This window comes from Chenopodium quinoa, unplaced genomic scaffold (assembly GCF_001683475.1).
Source record: "Chenopodium quinoa cultivar QQ74 unplaced genomic scaffold, ASM168347v1, whole genome shotgun sequence".
Classification (NCBI taxonomy): domain Eukaryota; kingdom Viridiplantae; phylum Streptophyta; class Magnoliopsida; order Caryophyllales; family Amaranthaceae; genus Chenopodium; species Chenopodium quinoa.
Genome location: NW_018744955.1, coordinates 1,135,889 through 1,155,613, shown reverse-complemented (window position 1 = coordinate 1,155,613; position 19,725 = coordinate 1,135,889). Strand labels below are relative to the sequence as shown.

General features: G+C 36.5%; 1 protein-coding gene across 3 annotated transcripts in view; it reads right to left on the bottom strand.

The window, feature by feature from the left end:
* Nucleotides 1–16,593, bottom strand: part of LOC110706402 (tRNA-dihydrouridine(20) synthase [NAD(P)+]-like) — a 36,310-nt gene extending 19,717 nt beyond the window's left edge. For all 3 annotated transcript variants that reach the window (XR_002508338.1, XR_002508339.1, XM_021884327.1), the window contains exons 1-8: nt 16,409–16,593; nt 16,115–16,220; nt 15,880–16,018; nt 14,530–14,638; nt 14,230–14,366; nt 13,897–14,033; nt 13,392–13,498; nt 12,645–12,772 (exon numbers count right to left, since the gene is read on the bottom strand). Coding sequence is in view for 1 of the 3 variants with exons in the window: in XM_021884327.1 (XP_021740019.1) it covers nt 12,645–12,772; nt 13,392–13,498; nt 13,897–14,033; nt 14,230–14,366; nt 14,530–14,638; nt 15,880–16,018; nt 16,115–16,220; nt 16,409–16,453 (908 nt within the window). In the remaining 2 variants the exon portion in view is untranslated. The remainder of the gene's footprint in view (nt 1–12,644; nt 12,773–13,391; nt 13,499–13,896; nt 14,034–14,229; nt 14,367–14,529; nt 14,639–15,879; nt 16,019–16,114; nt 16,221–16,408) is intronic.
* Between the last annotated feature and the right edge of the window lie 3,132 nt (nt 16,594–19,725).

The following is a 19,725-nucleotide window of genomic DNA, read 5'->3' as shown; positions in this document are numbered from 1 at the left end:
TGTCAGAAATTCACGAGATTGTATGAGATGCATCCCGAGTTTATATGATGTTGTTTGGACCCAAAAACTACCATAAGTCGGCTACTAAAGGCCCCGCGGAAGCTTATAGCCAATAGAAGAGGCGTGTACGGAAACGGGTGAATTGGATACTTAAAGGCAAATTAGACGGTTCCACCTACCCAATAGGACTCCCGGAGGGTATTAGGGTCTATAGGTAGCTTCTCTACATTTTTGTTTCCGAGTAAAAACGAGTCGAAAATTGGCAAGATTAAGGCATAATACACGCCTTTTGACTAATTTTGAAGGGTTCTGGACCCGGGGTCGAAAGGTCTCGAACTACCAAGAGATACATCCAAGGGTCATATAATGTCGTTTGGAACCATATATGATCATTATATGTTGTCATAAATGTCTGTAGTAGCCTCGAGTTTATGAAATTGGTGAAGTTCTAAACAGGTAAATTGATAGTTTAAAGGCATATTGGATGGTTTTACCCACCTAAATGGACTTCTGGGGTGTATTAGGGTCCATGGGAAGCATCTTGGCAATTTTTGTTTCCGAGTCTTAAAATGTGAAAATTTGTCCAAAATTGAAGACTTTAATACAAGATTTTGGGTCAGTTTTTGACATTTTTTCAAAAAATAACCTGAATGCATGGGGTGACTCCAAGGGTCATATAAGGTGCTTTGAAACCGTAACACACCGATAAAGATGTCTGTAAAGTACCAAGAATGATTATGTTTCTATTTTGAAATTCATGAAATATAATGATGTCATAAAAGTGTATTGAAGTGATGTGACTTGACAATAATGAAGTCATATGAATATAATAATGGCGTATAAGTATAATGATGTCATATTAAGTAATCATTCTTATAATGATTTGATAATATGACAAGACTAGACAATAGCGATGTCTTAAGAGTATAATAATCTCATATAAGGAAAATGACATCTGTTAGTTGCCCTATATTTTGGAAAACGAGGTTAGCGGTTATTCTTATATGCTAAAAAATGCTAAGTAGTGGATTGAGACAAGTCACAAATCCAAAGTGTTGGGCTATGGGATCGTGGAAGGAAGCGGGTGGCATGTGCACAAGACATGTGCAATCAAGGTCAAGGCATACAAACAACTAGTTATGTCGTTTGATGGTATGCCATCATTGCCTCAAGACATGCTAATTAAGGACAAATGAGATAGGTCTAAGAATTTTCCATGACTCCCAACACCCTTCGGGAACCAATAGAAGTACCATGATGTATAATCTTGCCTAGTGAAAAAATGATGTATGGATGAAAATTTTGAAGGCTATAAGACACGAAATCGGAGCAATTTAAGAGGTGTCGGGACCCGGTGTTTGAAATTCATAAGATTGTAGAGGCTGAATCCCGAGGTCATATGATGTTGTTTAGACCTATATACGACCATAAGTCGGCTACTAAAGGCCCCGTGGAAGCATATAGCTAACAGAAGAGGCGTGTATGGAAACGGGTAAATTGGATGCTTAAAGGCAAATTGGACGGTTTCACTCACCCAATTGAACTCCCGGAGGGTATTAGGGTCAATAAGTAGCTTCTCAACAATTTTTGTTTCCGAGTAAAAAAGAGTCGAAAATTGGCAAAATTCAAGGCTACTTAATCGGTCATATAATGATCATAATTCAACATTATATGATCATTATATGTAGTCATAAATTTCGTGGTAGCCTCGCATTTATAAAATGTGTGTAAGTTCTAAACGGGTAAATTGATAGTTTGAAGGCAAATTAGATGGTTTTACCCGACCAAATGGACTTCTGGGGTGTATTAGGGTCCATGGGAAGCATCTCGCCAATTAATGTTTCCGGGGCTAAAAAAGTGAAAAATTGTCCAAAATTGAAGGCTATAATACACGATTTCGGGTAAGTTTTTGAAATTTTTTCAAAAAATAACCCGAATACATGGGGTGACTCCTGGGTTCATATAAGGAGCTTTGAAACTGTAACACACCTATAAACATGTCTGTGAAGTACAAGAATGAATATGTTTCTATTTTGAAATTCATGAAATTTTGAAATATAATGATGTCATAAAGTGTATTGAAGTGATGTGACTTGACAATAATGATGTTATATGAATATAATAATGGCTTATAAGTATATTGATGTCATATTAAGTAATCATATTTATAAAGATGTGATGTGATAATATGAGAGGACTTGATAATAGCGATGTCTTAAGAGTATAATAATCTCATTTAAGGAAAATGGCGTTTCTTATATGCCCTATATTTTAGAAAACGAGGTTAGCGTTGCTTTTTATATGCTAAAAAAATGTTAAGTAGTGGATTGAAACAAGTCACAAATCCAAAGTGTTGGGCTATGGGATCATGCAAGGGCGCGTGTGGCATGTGCACAAGACATGTGCACCGAAGGACAAGGCATACAAACAACTAGTTTTGTTGTTTGAGGGTATGCTGTTGTTGCCTTAAGACTTGCTATTTAAGGATGGATGAGATGGTTCTAAGCATTATCCATGATTCTCAAGGCCCTTTGGGAACCCATGGAAATACTTGGATGCATAATCTTGCTCGGTGAAAAAGTGATTTATGAAAACAAAATTTGAAGGCTATAATACATGAAATCAGAGCAATTTAAGAGGTGCCAGGACTCGGTGTCAGAAATTCACGGGATTGTACGGGATGCATTTCGAGGTCATATGATGTTGTTTGGACCCATATACAACCATTAGTCGGCTACTAAAGGCCCCGTGGAAGCTTATAGCCAATAGAAGAGGCGCGTACAAAAATAGGTAAATTGGATGCTTAAAGGCAAATTGGACGGTTCCACCCACCCAATTCTGGCGTTTCTTATATGCCCTATATTCTGGTAAACAAGGTTAGCGGTGCTTCTTATATGCTAAAAAATGCTAAGTAGTGGATTGAGACAAGTCACAAAGCCACGGGCTATGGGATCATGCAAGGGGGCGTGTCGCATGTGCACAACACATGTGCAATCAAGGACAAGGCATACAAACAACTAGTTTTGCCGTTTGATGGTATGTTGCATTGCCTCAAGACATGATAACTAAGGATGGATGAGATGGTTCTAAGCATTTTCCACGACTCCCAAGGCCCTTCAGGAACCCATGGAAGTACTTGGATGTATAATCTTACCTAATGAAAAAATGATGTATGGAAGAAAAATTTGAAGGCTATAATACATGAAATCGGAGCAATTTAAGAGGTGTCAGGACCCGATCTCAGAAATTCACAGGATTGTACAGGATGCATCTCGAGGTCATATGATGTTGTTTGGACCCATATACGACCATAAGTCGTCTACCAAAGGCCCCGTGGAAGCTTATAGCCAATAAAAGAGGCGTGTACGGAAACAGGTAAATTGGATTCATAAAGGCAAATTGGACGGTTCCACCAACCCAATTAGACTCCCGAAGGGTATTACGGTCTATAGGTAGCTTCTCGACATTTTTTGTTTCCGAGTAAAAAAGTGTCAAAAATTGGCAAAATTGAAGGCTATACACGCTTTTTGGCTACTTTCGGAGGTTTCGGGACCCGGTGTCAAAAAGTCTCGAGATACATCCAGGGTCATATAATGTCGTTTGGAACCGTATATGATCATTATATTTTGTCATAAATGTCCATGGTAGCCTCGAGTTTATGAAATCGATATAAGTTGTAAACGGTAAATTGACAGTTTGAAGGCATATTGGATGGTTTTACCCACCCAAATGGACATCCAGGGTGTATTAGGGTTTATGTGAAGCATCTCGACAATTTTTGTTTCCGGTCTTAAAAAGTGAAAATTGTCCAAAATTGAAGGTTATATACACGATTTCACGTCAGTTTTTGACATTTTTTTAAAAAATAAAGTGAATGCGTGGGGGGACTTCCGGGGTCATATAAGCGGGTTTGAAACCATAACACACCTATAAAGATTTCTGTAAAGTACCAAGAATGATAATGTTTCCATTTTGAAATTCATGAAATTGTGAAATTTAATGATGTCATAAAAGTGTATTGAAGTGATATGACTTGACAATAATGATGTCATATGAATATAATGATGTCATAAAAGTATATTGAAGTGATGTGACTTGACAATAATGATGCCATATGAATTTAATGTTGGCATATAAGTATAGTGATGTCAATTAAGTAATTATATTTATAAATGAGGTGATGTCATAATATGATGGACTTGATAATAGTGATGTCTTGAGAGTATAATAATCTTATATAAAAAAAATGGTGTTTCTTATACGCTCTATATTTTGGAAACAAGGTTAGCGGTACTTCTTATATGCTAAAAAATGCTAAGTAGTGGAATTAGGGGCGATGCTCCCGGAAAACTTGGGTTTAGCCGCCCTATCAATCCGCGTTGGTCCGCATCCTTAGTCTATGAGCGGACTGGTCGTTCCACATCCGATCGGGACCCATAGTCGGCCCCCATCCGCTTCGCTCTCACACAATTTCAAGCACTCTTTGACTCTCTTTTCAAAGTATTGTCCATCTTTTCCTCGCGGTACTTGTTCGTTATCGATCTTTCGCCAGTATTTAGCCTTGGACGAAATTCTCCACCCACTTGGGGCTGCATTCTAAACCATCCTAACTCGGCGACAGCGCCTCTCACCTTCTTTGGCAGCCCCTTTCTAGGGGACTTAGGCTCGGTACGCTGTAGAGGACGCCTCCCAGACTACAATTCGGATGAAGCCGCACAATTTTAAAGCTGGTTGTTCCCGTTTCACTTGTCGTTACTAGGGTTATCGTTGTAAGTTACTGGGGTTGCAACGGTTTTGCCGCCTCTAAGGGCAAACAAACTAAGGGTCCTGCTTAGGAGCTACATAGTGCGTGACTTCGATGCATCCTAGGCTAGGACTTGTCTACCACCTATCGCCGCGACACTACGTAATCGAGGGCTCCGTATTTAAGCCATCCACACTCGGTTAGGCTTGGGAGGCCTCAATTCTCTCACTATCTTCTATCCCACTTTTATCAATACAAATGCTAGTATTGTCTATAATTTCAGACTGAGTTTCACTATGGGGATGGAACAATTTGTGAGGACAAATGGATTCATGATTTTTACATCTCTTCTCACAAAGATTTTGTTTTCAACCAAATTTAAAGGATACCCTAAGAACACACATGGTAAACCTCTTAAGCTCAATTTGTATACTTTCATGTGACTGTAAACCTTAGTTTTAAAAAGCGTGCCTCTAAGGCACAACCTCTTACGTTTTAGCTACTATAGGCGCAGGGTCCTACGAAAGGCGAGTGCCTTTGCATGAGGCTCAAAGCATGCGCCTCATGGGATTTATAGTGTTAGACGCTGAGATCAGTTTAAATTAAACGTACGTGCTTTGAAAAGGTAATTTACTTTAATGAAAAGTAGAAAACTTTAAACAATTTAGGAGAGAGAAATTTCAAAAGATCCCAAAATTACAAACCCTAAATTAAGGAGAGAGAAGTCAGAGAAGCCCTCACATCCTTGAGTCCCTGCAGTCTATGTTAATCGAACACGGCCAAATCGTGAAGTGCCTCGCGCGACACTTCACGAACACAAACACGGACACGGGACACGTGTCCGATCCTTCATTGTTCACTCAGACACTTCAATTAAGATAGGAGAAAAATAGAAGAAACATGAAAGAAAAACATATCTTATTCGAAATTCACCATTAATATAAAGAATATGGAGAGAAGAAGATTGCTATTTATTAGGAGAATTTACGGAGAAAAGAATTATAATAAAAAAAATAGGGGTAGACATAATGAAAATATTAAAGCTTTTGTAATATATAATTTATTTATATAAATTTAAGTGACACTACGTGTCCCTGTACCCGTGTTCAAATATCGGACAGAGTCACCATGTCTTAAAGTTTTGGAACTTGCCAGATCAAACACTTGGATAAGTGTCCGTGTTCGACACTCGTTCGCCAATGAGAGGTATGTTTTCTTCTTTTTTTTCCTTTTTGCCTTTTTTCTTTTCCTTTTTTAAAGACAAATTCCTTTTCTATTTCACTCTTTCATTTGGTTACTCCCTCCGTGTTTTAATAAATGTTACACTTACCAAAGCCGGTCGTGTTTTAATAAGTGTTACACTTCCTTTTTTGGCAAAAAGCTATAATAAAATATTATATCTTTCTTTTCTCAAGGTCCCCACCCAAACCCACTATTACTTTTTTTTAATTATATCTTTCCTCTCACATTCATTACTTTTCAATAAATTATTAACCCCACAATCTCTCTTTTACAATTTTTTAATACACCAACTACCCAACTTACCTCTTATTTTATTTAAGTCAATTAAATTGCCTAAAACTATGCGCCGGTCAAACTATAACACTTAAAAAAATACGGAGGGAGTATTTTTTTTCAACTGTTGTTATCTGCCTCTTTGTTTTCTAAAAAAATTGGTTTTACATATATATATACATATGTATAAAATCTGTCTTCCTCTCTAACTTATTTTAGACAATTTAAGTTACTTGATATGTGCTTGAAATTGATATATGTTACTATTTTCAGCTTGTTAATACATATAGATAATATCGGATCAAGCACACCATCCACGAGATTGTCCGACCCTCTGGGAAGAAAATATGGAAAGGTGAATCCTAATAATAAAAATAATTGGCAATGTAACTTTTGTGCTAAAGTAACTAAGGGAGGGATTTATCGACTAAAACATCACTTAGTTGGAGGATTTAAAAATACAACTAAGTGTCCAGATTGTCACGAGCATGTAAGGGAGGAAATAAAATCTTTTATGCTTAAAAAGGCAAAAGCTAAATCAACTACTCAAATGAATCCACAGTTTGATTATTTTAATGTAGTTGATGATGAGGAAGAGGTCGAAGAAATTGATTGAGAGATAATGAACACAAAGGGGGGTTCAAAGAGTGGTAGTTTAGGTAAAAAAAAAATAGAAACCCTCCTAAAAATCCAAGACAAAAAGGCCCTATGCATATGTTTGTTACTTCTACTCCTAAGGATGTATTGCAAGAAACATGGAAAAAAAAATTAGGTCGCGGTTGCGTTTTTGGTAAAGGTCGCGTTGTCGCGGAAACGGCTTGTAACGGTGAAATATAACGGATTGCGGATTTCGCGGTGTGATTTTTAAAAGATAATTCACATAAGTAAAATTTTAACATCTTTACTCGTTGGCTTATCATTTATACCATATTATGCTAAAACTATGACAATAACACTTACATAGTATTAATTTGTTTCTAATTAATATATTTTTTTGGTTAAAAAACAAAAGAAGGGTAAAGATGACTACTTAATACGTAACTCAGGGATGGGAGGGGTAAAAAAGATGAAAGCTGGCCACAAAGGAGAAATAAATAAAGGGGTAAAAAAAATAATGGTACACAGCTATCATAACAGTAAAAGGGTTTTTTTTTAAAAAACAAAACCAGTAAGGGGGAATACAGCTGGAAAGCACTACTCTTTTGACTTTCAGATTTCTTTTGTACTTCCTTTCTTCTTTTGTACTTCTCCATAGCAATGGCGACACTATCAGCATGCACAAAACGATTAGTCGCGAATCTAACGGTTTCAGAACGGCGCTCTACCGTTACGTGACGGCCAACTCGGCGATTTGGGTGTGAATTTCAGTTCGGCGTTATATAACGGCTTTTTTTGGATCAACAAGTCTAAAACCCGTTACAAAGCGGGCGTTACATAACAAAACGACCGAGTTTATTTTCCATGGCAAGAAAGAAAGGAGGATCAAGGAGTTTTTGGAGCTTGTTATAAACAATTAAGGGAGAAAGCTTGTATGGATCTTGCAAGGTGGTTCTTTGATGTCGGAATTCCATTTTATGCGGCTACTAATGATAGCTTCAAAGTATTGTTTGAATTAATTGGACGATATGGATCTGGTTTCAAGCCACCTAGTATGCAACTATGCATGAGCTAAGAGTTCCTCTTCTTAAGAAGGAAGTCCAAACTACTACTAGCTAATGGAGGAACATAAGAAAGAGTGGGCAGCCAAAGAATGCTTAATTTTATCCGATGGTTGGCGTGATTCTACTCCTCAAAAAGATATTATAAACTTTCTTGTTAACTCTCTAAGGGGATCCGTGTTTCATAAAATTCATAAATGTTTCCGAAATTGTGAAAGATGCAACTTTGTTGTTTAAGTTGCTTGATGACATGGGTGAGGAAATTGGAGAGCAAAATGTGATTCAAGTGGTAAAAGACAATGCATCTAATTATGTAGCGGCGGGTAAGAAATTTGATTCAACTCCTTTACTTTTTGTATTTGATTTTTAATTCCTTAATCTTAAGAACAACTTCTATCTATTCTTTTGTTATGAAATATTTTAGGAAAATTACTTGAGGCCAAAAGAAAGCATCTTTATTAGACTCCATGTGTGGCACTTTGTTTGGATTCTATGTTGGAGGATATTGGAAAAATTCCAAGAGTAAAGAATGCTTTAAAGAAGTGCACGCTCATGAATGGTTAAATATATAACCACATACCTCTTGTGAACATGATGAGGAGATTCACCAATCAAAGGAATTTGCATAGGCCTGCCGTCAGAAGATTTGCTACTTCATTCATTACACTTGCTTAATATCATAAACATAAGATTGATTTGAGGAAGATGGTCACTACACAAGAATGAAATGATTCAAAGCGGTCAAAGCAAGCGATAGGAAAGAGAGTACCAAACTACTTTATGCAAGACACCTTTTGAAGGAATGTCATGCACGCCATTGCGTTGACGGGACCTCTAGCTAAAGTTCTTAGAATTATTGATGGAGAGAAAAAGCCACCTATGGGCTACATATATGAAGCCATGGATAGGGCTAAGGAGGATATCCAAAAGAGTTTTGCATATAGAGAATTTAGGGAAGCTTTTAAGAGCATTCATGAAAGGTGGAATTGCCAACTTCATCGAGCTTTGCATGCACCAGGATATTACCTTAATCCGGTAATTTTCTATGATCAACCCGATGATGTTTGTTGTGAAAAAATTGAGACGGGATTGTATAATTGTATTGGAAGGTTGGTTCCGGATGTGGAAACTCAAGATAAGATTATGATGGAGTTAGATGCATTCAAAAATACTTTCAAACTCTTTGGCCATTTAATAGCAATTAGACAAAGAAAAGCCAAAGCACCATATCAAAGCTATAACTTTAAAGCTTATACATATTTTTAACTTTGAAATATACTTGCAAACTAATTATATTTTTATTTTTTGAATAGCGGAATGGTAGTCAACTTATGGATCTTCAAGTCCTAATCTCAAAAGCTTTGCCATGAAGGTTCTTAACCTCAATTGTAGTGCTACCGGTTGTGAAAGAAATTAGGGAGTTTTTCAACATGTATGTACACTTTAAGTTTCACCCTTAATATTATAATGTTTATAGTTCATAATAACCTTTGACTAATAAAGTAAAAATTTATTTTTGTCATAACTCCGCATAAAGAAAAGAAATCGTTTGGCACAAGCTCGATTATATGACATGGTCTATGTCAAATATAATCGAGCTTTACAACACCGATATGAGAGGCAAAACACCATTGACCCCATTCTTTTGGATAATATCGATGAAAGTAATGAGTGGCTACTTGGGAAAATGGATGAAAATTTGGAGGAAGAACTTGTGTTTGAAGGTGATGTCTTGAGTCTTTGACATTGAGTGCGGTTAGTAAAGCCATTGGGGCCAATGAGCCTTCCTATAGGGTAAGAAACGATGCTCCATCATTATTTGGAGGGAATAAAGGGAAGGCACCAATGGTGATTGATGATGATGATGAGGAGGAGTGGGAGGAGGACAACGGTGAAGATACTTTGATGTTGATTTAGAAACTCTTTAGTGCTTTGGAGACCATTCACTAAACTATGTTTGCTTTTCTTTCTATCTTTTAATTAAATTATGCTAATTATGTCTTACTTTAAGTACTTGTCTAATACTTTTGCGTCTTAATGAGTTAGCGATGATTATTGTCAAATTATGCTTCCCTTTGTGCATTTATAATAGAAGTGGGATATGTTGCCTTTTGTAGGCGAGGCGCACGCGTGAGCCTTACACCTAGGCTCCATGGACCTTTTGCGCCTCGCACCTTTTAAAACTGCACACTGTCACCCGGTATTGCATGAGAATTCTCCATCTCCAAGATATTCTTGTGCTTCCTTTCAACTCTTCCATTTTGTTGTGGTGAACAATTCCCATTTTCCACAACATCTTCTTACAAATCTCATTATCAAACTCCAAAGCATTGTGGATCTTATGACTTTCACTTCCTTTCCATATTGAGCTTTGCTCATATGAACAAATTCCTCTATAGCACTAAATACTTGAGATTTTTCTTTGAACTCTTTTACCCATGTAACTCTAGAGAAGCCATCTACAATTATTGTACCTTGTGCCACTCTAAATGCTCCCCAGATATCTATGTGTATCACCTCAAATGCTTGTTTCACTATTGAGTTACTCAATATGTAGGGCAACTTTGTGAACTTAGCCAGACACACATCTTCACACTTTATCTCAACCTCATTCGGCTCTTCCATTTTTCTGATCTTGGTCATGGAAGCATGACCTAATCCTAGGTGTGTACTAAGTTTGCTCACATTTCTTACAATCCTTAATTGTTGAGATTGCATTTAATGCCACTTTCTCACAATGCTTGTTCATTTCAGCAAGGTTTTTTTATCATATTTTTCATGGACTCGTTTTAGAGGTAGTACAGACCATTCCTGAAGTCCACTTTGCATGACTCATCCTCCACCCACTTCTGCACGGACAACAGGTTATGCACATACAAAACTTTTTGTAGTCTTACCCATTCTCTAGGCTCACACATCCCTTGTGAGTGATGTTGGCAAATTAAGTTTTGCCTCACTTCTACATTGCTAAGCATTCTCAAGCACCTCGAAGTTGCCAGTCATATGATCCGAAGCTCCTGAATCAATGATCTAAGTTGTGCTTGCTGCATTTGCATATTGACAGCTCACCATTCCTGCATATGTGAAGTAAAGATCATCTTCTTCTTGTCTTGTTCCAGCATACTTTCCTACACTAGGCTACAATTTTACCGGTTGCTTTAGCATTAAGTGGCACAGCAGAAGAGCTACTACTAGAACTTCCTGTTTCTGTTTGCACATTTGCAGCAGTACTTCCACTTCTTCCTACTCTACACCACCTCTATTATTGCTCAATTTAGAGTCTCTTTGAGCTTTTGGATGTCCACTTGGAAATCCCTTCAGACACCAGCATTTTTCAGTGTGTGGAGGAGACTTTACCTGTCACAGCTTCACTACTTCCCTTGCTAAACATTGCTCAGGGTTCAGCTTCTTCTTTCACAGCTTTCAACGCTGTTCTCTGATTGTCCTATTGATCAGTGTTACATGCTGGATCTACACTAGGTAAAGGAGTTTGCATAAGCAAATGACTCCTTTGTTGACTGTGACTATCATCCAGTCCATTTAGAAACTGGAACAGCTTCTGCTGCTCATCCCGATGCTAATGCAGAGATTTCTGCATTAGAGGTAGTAATAGGAGGCAGACTGGTCATGCTTTCCAGCTCCTCCCACAAAATCTTCAACTCTGTGTAGTACTCAGTCACACTTTTACCTAATTGCTTTGTCTCATATATTTCTTTGTTCAACTGATACTTCCTTGAACCATTTGCAATATCATATCTTTACTCAAGTTGTTTCCGAGAGCACTTACTGATAAACATGATAATTTTTTATATATTGATGCAAGTATCCCATGCTTCTAGTTTTACTCGATCATTCAGATCTCTTCCAACAATCCCAGTCACAAACCCATACGTTCTTTTGGATCCTAGACTGATTTCTATCGATCTTTTCCAGGATATGTAATTACTTGACCCTTCTAGTTTTTCTATGCTGATAGAGTTGCTTCCATCAGATGGGTGCAAGTATAAAGAACTAGAGGTCTCTATTACAGTTGACATATTTAAATCAGCAAGAATACAAGTGGTTTAGAAATAAAGATGTCACCTTTATATGTTTCTCCTAGATCTACAGTTTTAAATATTAAAGAACAAATCTTTAAACTTTACTATATGAATGCTGCTAATATACTGACCTTAAGCTCTGATACCATGATGAGAAACAGAAAGGCACGATTTTTTATTTCAGCAAAAGCAGAACAGCAGCAGCAGTAAATATGATGAAAGCAGGATCTTTTCATTGAGCATTTTTTGTGTAATTTTCTAAATGACTGCTACAATGATTTTTGCACCTTATATATGACAGCCCTACTTAACAACCCTAGTGACTTACCACTAGCAATCTTACAGCTCATACAACAACAGACAAAAGAAAGAAAGCAGCACAGCAGCAATAGCAGACAAGCAGCATAAAGGAAATATTCCTACTCTCTATTTCATCAAACAACATTCAAATTAAAAGATCATCAATAACAGACAACCGTATCAGTCCACCAGGATCATATGATAGGGTTCCCAGTGATCACAATGCTTAACAATAGAATTTTAAATTTCTTCTTCTGGAAAGGTTGGTAAAGGTAAGTTGAAATTTGAAAATTGAGCAAATAAGTATATGAATTAAGCTCAACAATAAGCCAAAGTCATAAACTTTACTTTTGAATTTCAGAGATGGATATGTAAAATCAAACTTACGCAAGATCCGCCAAGGTTTCTGATTTGATCACAGCCTTCCCTTCTGGAAGTTCAAGGCAAGAATGGTGCATTATCATTTCCTTCAAAGTGTGCTTAGTGCTTTTGACTTCATTATCCCACAAGATGCTCTAGTAACATATGCAAGTTTATGTTAGTACATGACCTAAGTGAAAAGTGCAAAAAGTTTGAAGTTTAACCTACTAAAAGCTAGTATGAAAGTATAAAGCAAGAATAAATCAAATTTGTGCTTAAACTGGGTCTCGTATGTAAGTTATGTTCAATCAAATAGACTTGAGAAAGTTTGAAGTGGTTTATAACTTTTTTGAACCCATATCTTAAAACTTAATAGTTCGAAAAGGTGAAGAAAGATGTCAAGAGTCTACATGCTAACGAGAAGTTGTCCCGCTTAATTTCTTTAAATTTTAGTTAAACAGACTAAAAGTTTCAAGTATAGGTAGATGAGATTGGATTTGGAATTACAACAGTAAAACTTATCCCACCAAATTTAACTTTGATGATCCATCATTCCATCTTTAACAAAACCTAAGTTTGTTTTGCGTTAATTTTCGCATTGACCTACATTAAGAGTATAACCAGACCTTACCAATTTGAATAATTGGAGTTGAAAAACAGGTTAAAAATTTGAACTTAATGCAGCTATGTTCTATGTTTATATTTGCCATCCAGCTTTATAATGTTAAGTCAATAAAGACTAGACCCAGCGAATTTAGCTTCTTAAATATGTACCTTCCTGACATACTCTTTCTTCACCTCTTCCCATGGCAATTTTCCTTTAGGAGAGAAAACCGATGCGTTCCAAAGAGCACCTCTTGCAACCATAATGGACGAGGCACCTACCATGTTAAGCATAACATTAGATAATAGACATAAAAACAAAATATTCCCTCCGTTTCACAATGATCTTTTCATTTGGGGTCTTCTCAGATTGATGATTGATGATTGAAATAAGTGATTGCATGTTCTAAGATAAGCTACAAATACATATGAAAACTCTATTGAAGTAATAGTTAATTATCAACATTGAGCTGCACGACCCAAATCTGTTCTCTTTTCTCAAAATCTGACACCATCTAAATCAATTGTCAATTTTTTAGAAATCTATTTTTTATATTTGGGAGTTGAATGGCTAATCTTTACCTCATTTTCCAATTGCATTAGATATCACCTACTTTGTTAAATTCTAATCTAAATATTCCTATTATAAGGATCAGAAGTGTCTTGATTTTTGAACCTGTAGCATTTTTGATGTGCTGAATATCTTCATAATCAAAGACATCGCCATTTGCTATTACTGGAATTGATAATGCAGCAACCACATCAGCAATCTCATTCCACTTAGCAGGATCCCTTGGTCTATCTGGAACTTTTCTGTAATATATTTGATAGATAGGGTAAAGAAGGGAAAAACGAATTTATAGGAAAATAATAACTGAAATTGCCTATTAAATGTGTTAAGGCAATGATCACAAACATGCAAGCAAAAATGGAAGGCTGATCACAAGTGAAATAGTATAATATACTCGAATAGGAGGGGAAACAAAAAGGCAAAGGAGGTAAGCACAACCTTCCATGGACAGCAAGAGCAGAAACACCTGTTTTCTCAATCTGTCTGGCCAATTCCACAGTGTAATGAGATATTTTCAAAAGTCGTATTTTACATGTTACGGGGGTAATTAGGTTCCTCTTCAATGTTGTCAGAATCTGAATTGAGGAAAGAAGCCGATCAAATTGTTGTATTATAGCCATAAATGAACAGCAAAGACAAGGTGAGTGGAATAAGGGGAAAAAAACATTTATTGATAAATTGAAATATAACACATAAAATAGACAACTGAAAGACTTCTATTTTTGAAGAGTGGCATACATCGTGAATAGTCTCTGGCTTTGATAGCAACGCAGCACCCATGCCCCCACTAATAGAAAATGACCTGGGACAACCCATATTGATATCAACAGCAGCAACATCATTGCAACTGTGGAGGAAGAAGATCTATGTCAGTAAACCACATGATCACAGCATAAGATTACTGATTACCCCCCCCCCCTTCTTATTAAAATGCATATAATCACCTCTGCAGCTTGATTAGAACTATTGTAATTAAGATTAAGCAACAATTGTTTTTTTGGTAATCAGCAATACTCAACTTGAGCAAAACGGAAATAAAAAGATGAAGGTGCCAAATCTATACGTGGGAACCTGAAAGCCGGGAGTTAACCGACGAGATGCACTATGGAGTAATTGATAAATATAAATGGTGATTACAAGCATTAAACAACAAGCATGAATAACTCGTGGTACTTATCACATCCACCAAAGCATTTCAAAAGAACCACATGAATCTTCATGCTCCTGGCTCTTACAAGCAAAGTTATTTTGATCCTTTTTAAGATCCCATTTCGAAGAGGTCTATCAGCAATGGCCATCACCAAAACAGCATCACCGTTGCGTACTAATGTCCTTATAAGCTTCCAACTTATACTCATGGCTGAAGCATTCTTGACTTGCCCTTCCGACTTCATGCACCTCGGACAATCAGTCAAAATACCTACATCTCGACTAGTTTATAAAATTCCTCCAACAATCAGTTCATTAAACACAAGAATCACACATGACAAACCATTTCTTTGTTTTTATAAGCCAAGGGAAATTATGAAACCATTTCTTTGTTTTCATAACTTGTTGATTGCAATTATGTAGCTAGCACTACTTTTTTTTCTTCTTTTTTATGGGGGGGGGGGGAGGGAATAGATATCATTGTTCCTATTGTTTGGATAAGAGATTGAGGAAGGAATGAGAAGGCGAGGGAGGGGTCCATTTCCTTTCCCTCTTATATAAACATCATTGCTCCAAATTGAAGAGATTTGAAAGGGAAAATGAACTTCACATTCCCCCTCCCTTTCCTCCTATTACCTTCATTTCCCTTCTATCTTGCTATTCAAACAAAGTGCATACATTTAAAATTATCCAACAATTCCCATGACCAAGAATATTGGTTTGAAGCCTTAGATCAGATAAATTGAAGAACGAGATACTACATTACTTAAGGAAGGATCTTAGATACATACAAGTGATTGTGCATGGGTATTTCAAAGCAAGAGTAGTGCAAGATAAATCTAAATGTAAACTTAAGATACTTAAAACTACAATTTGCAAGTGCTCTAATTTAGGTTTACATCATCTAACAGTACTATTGAAATTGGTAAAGAAACATACACAAGTTGGGCAGCCTTGAGAGCCCTAACAGCATCAGAAGTCCCCATCTGAAACACGACCCGGCTTTGCTCCTCCGGGCAGGTCCTAAATACCACATTTTGAGTCCCTTTCTCAACTACATCAATCGTACCCAAATAATCTGGCAACAATAACACATAAATCAATTCATGTAATAGTACCATAGAATTACAAATTCACACCCAAAAGGTAAAGAAATAGGAGTAAGAGTAAGAACCGTTAACGATACGATCGCACTTAACAAGCTTATGGTCGATAATTTCCTCCCCATAAGTGATATCAGCACCATATTCAGCAGCTAATAACCTCAAAGGCAGTGTACCCTGACAACATCATCATTCATCCATGTAATTTCTTGTCAACCCACCATTAAAACATGAAAAAATCTAATACCCAACTGATAAAAAAAAAAAACAAAACCCAATAATTGCAGTTGGAACTTATTATGGGGATAGAGTGAAAGCGTCAAATAATAAGTCAAAAGATAGAAAGAGAGACAGAGGAGACTTACAACTCGAACCATAGGAGCAAGAACAAGCTTGTTGTTGTAGTCCATTATCGGCGGCGTTGTTGTTACGCCGCCGAAAACGGGGCCGGGAAAGTGCAGAGTTGTTTAATCAACGATCGCCGACAAGTGATGGGCCTGACTTGTAATTCTTGATATTGAGGTTGTAGAACAGAACCTGTAACAGGCCAAGCCCATTTGTAGGAATTTGATAAAAGTGTAGTTTCGTTGAATGTACAATTAAGGTTAAAATTTGGCCAGAATAGACAATTAAATCATACTAAACTTCAATGAATTATAACCTTAATACTCCCTCCGTTACGCATTACTCGCAACAAAGGAATATTTTATGTCTCACAAATAATATTGTATCCTTTTGTTGCGAGTAATTCGTAATGGAGGAAGTATCTTATTTCATACCAAGAGAATAAAGTCTTAACCATTAGCAAAGTGAGATTTGAAAGAAGAATATGCTAGGAGTATAAATTTAATCATAGCATCTTCTTCTTTTCAAATGTATCTTCTTTTCAACTGCAATGCCTGCAAAACTTTATAAATTATTGGAAAATTTGATGTTACTAGTCTCAATTACAGGCATTCTTTTTTAAACAGTCACAGCTATTGAATAGTTCATGGCAGTCCAACTTTGAGTTGTCTTTCTTAAAACATTTCCTAGCTTATAATGTCTGTGTAAAATCGTTTAAAACTGTAATGTGTTAAATTTTTAGTGGTCCATTAAAAATTAACATGTAGATGGTGTAACGGGAGAGGATGGGTGTTTAGAGTAGTGGTGGATTAATTTTTTAAAATACGCCTAATGAAAACAAGACACGTGGCTCCATTACCAGTAAAACCAGTTAAAAATATGTTAGAGACCGTTTTGAGGAGGACCGTCCTGAGTTAATCAATAGATGGGACGGATTATGGTGTCAATTTTTCCTAAATTATTTTTTGAACAACTAAGTATCACGCTACAATAGGGGTCGTTTGGTTGACAAGGGAAATAATTTCCCACGGGATTTGACAAATTATGGGAATTAACTTCCCACATTAGAAATCCCATGAATTGTTGAAAGTTGTTTGTTATTCATGGAGGAATTTGCAAATCATGGGAATTTCAAATTACCAAGGGGGCACTTGGTAATTTAATTCTCATGTTTTGTGGGAATTGAAAATTCCCATGAATTTGAAATTCCCATGAATTTGAAATTCCCATGAATTTGAAATTCCCACATTGTTATGTTTTGTGTTAACCAAACAAAACCCCAATATTTGAATTCCCATAATTTTCTATTTTCCCCATTTCTTTTGTGCAACCAAACAACACCTAAATGTGGACGAATTTCAAATCGTCTAGCAAATTCCGTTGTTGTAGCGTTAGTTTTTCAGGCCTAGTTCTAGTAGAGCTGTCAATTCGGGTAAACAGGTCGGGTTTGAGTCGGGTTAGTGTGAGTCGAGTCATCTCGGGTCGGGTCAATACGGGTTAATGTCATAACATATGCGGGTCGGGTTCGGGTTGGGTCATGCTTGAGTCGGGTCACGTCGGGTCATACATCTTATCGGGTTTGAGTCGGGTTTAGGTCGGGTTAGTAAAAGGTCGGGTTACATTCGGGTTGGGTGAAAAATATGTCGGGTTCAATTCGGGTTTTTACGGGTTTAAACGAGTTAGGATCGTTCTCGAGTTCGAGTAGAGTTCGGTTCAAGTCAATTATTTACAGGTTATAATCAAGTCGGGTCATTCTCGGGTTCAAGTCGGGTTCGGTTCAAGTCAATAATTTGCGGGTTATAATCAAGTCGGGTCATTTCCAAGTCGGGTCATTCACAGGTTTGATTCGGGTTCGGTTCAAGTCAATAATTTGCGGAAAACATGTTTCGTCCCTTGAATTCGCCCCTAAAAACATGTTGTGAAACTAACCTCTTAAAATTCAAAGTGAAATATTGAAGGAATAGAGTTAGGATTCAATTTATGTTCCAATACCAACATGAGATAACGACCTATACGTATTGATTCAATAACAAGTCGGGTTGATTCGGGTCGGGTTGAAATTCGAGTTGGGTTAGGAACAGGTCGGGTTGAATTCGGGTCAGGTTAGGAACATGTCGGGTTGAATTCGGGTTTTGACGGGTTAAAACGGGTTTGGGTCAATTTCGGTTCAAGTCGGGTTCGGTTCAGGTCAATAATTTACGGGTTACATTCGGGTCGGGTAGTCTCTAGGTCCTTTAATGTTCGGGTTCGGGTCTCAAATACTCGGGTCTAGGGTTGGTTTCAGGTCGGGTTAGGGCGGGTTCGGGTCACCATTTTTTTGGGTTCAGACGGGTTGGTTAATAGGTTTAGTAAGGGTCGGTATTTCGGGTCGGGTCAGCTTTTGATAGTTCTATGTTCTACTATAGGAACTTGGCACCTGCTCCATTTGCATTGACAATGTTTCATTTTCTTTGCTTCATCTTTTTACCATCCTAAATTACTAAATAAATTATAAAAACACGCAAAGAGAAATAAATCATAAATACCAAAAACATACATAAAATCACTACTTTGCTAAAGCTAAGGAACTACCCTAATATCCTAAAATCACTATAATATAGAGTAGTGTACAAAATGATAGTTAAGGTACAAGAATATATTTTATACTCTATCATGCTCATTAACTCACAATTAAGTTTCTCCATATGTTTTTTTTTTTTGGTCAAGTTATATTTAGCTTAGTCTACTACAGTACTACATAGTACATACAAATGTATTTATTGATGGGGGAAATCATGATGATTACATACATATTTCATATATTCATCTACAATAATCATAGTTTTAATTAAGGGAAATTTGTTTGATCCAACATTATGTGTATAGTATTTTTCAGATTTAGAAATCTATTGTATATTTGTATATGTGGTATGATTCAGGTTGATAACACTTAAGCATTTAAGCTTATACTCCATGTGTTACGTAATAATTGTAACACTTTGACGGGTATACATGACAATATATACATAACTTTGACTATTAATATTTGTTAATTATTACATATTATTAAGAAATATAAAATATTTATGTAATGAAAATATACATAAAGACTAATCCAAAAATATACTCCCTCCGTTTCTTTTTACTCGCAACAATTACTAAAAATAGCCGGTACACATTACTTGCAACAAACTTATTTCTTTCCTTTTATGGTAAATTTTTTTGTGTGATTTTACAATATTACCCTTACTTTTTTTTTTTCTAAACACCCTAATTAAACTACTGATTTTAACTTAATAATTTAAACCCTAACATTAACTAACTTAATTATTTCCCCAAAATCTTTACTCTCCTATCT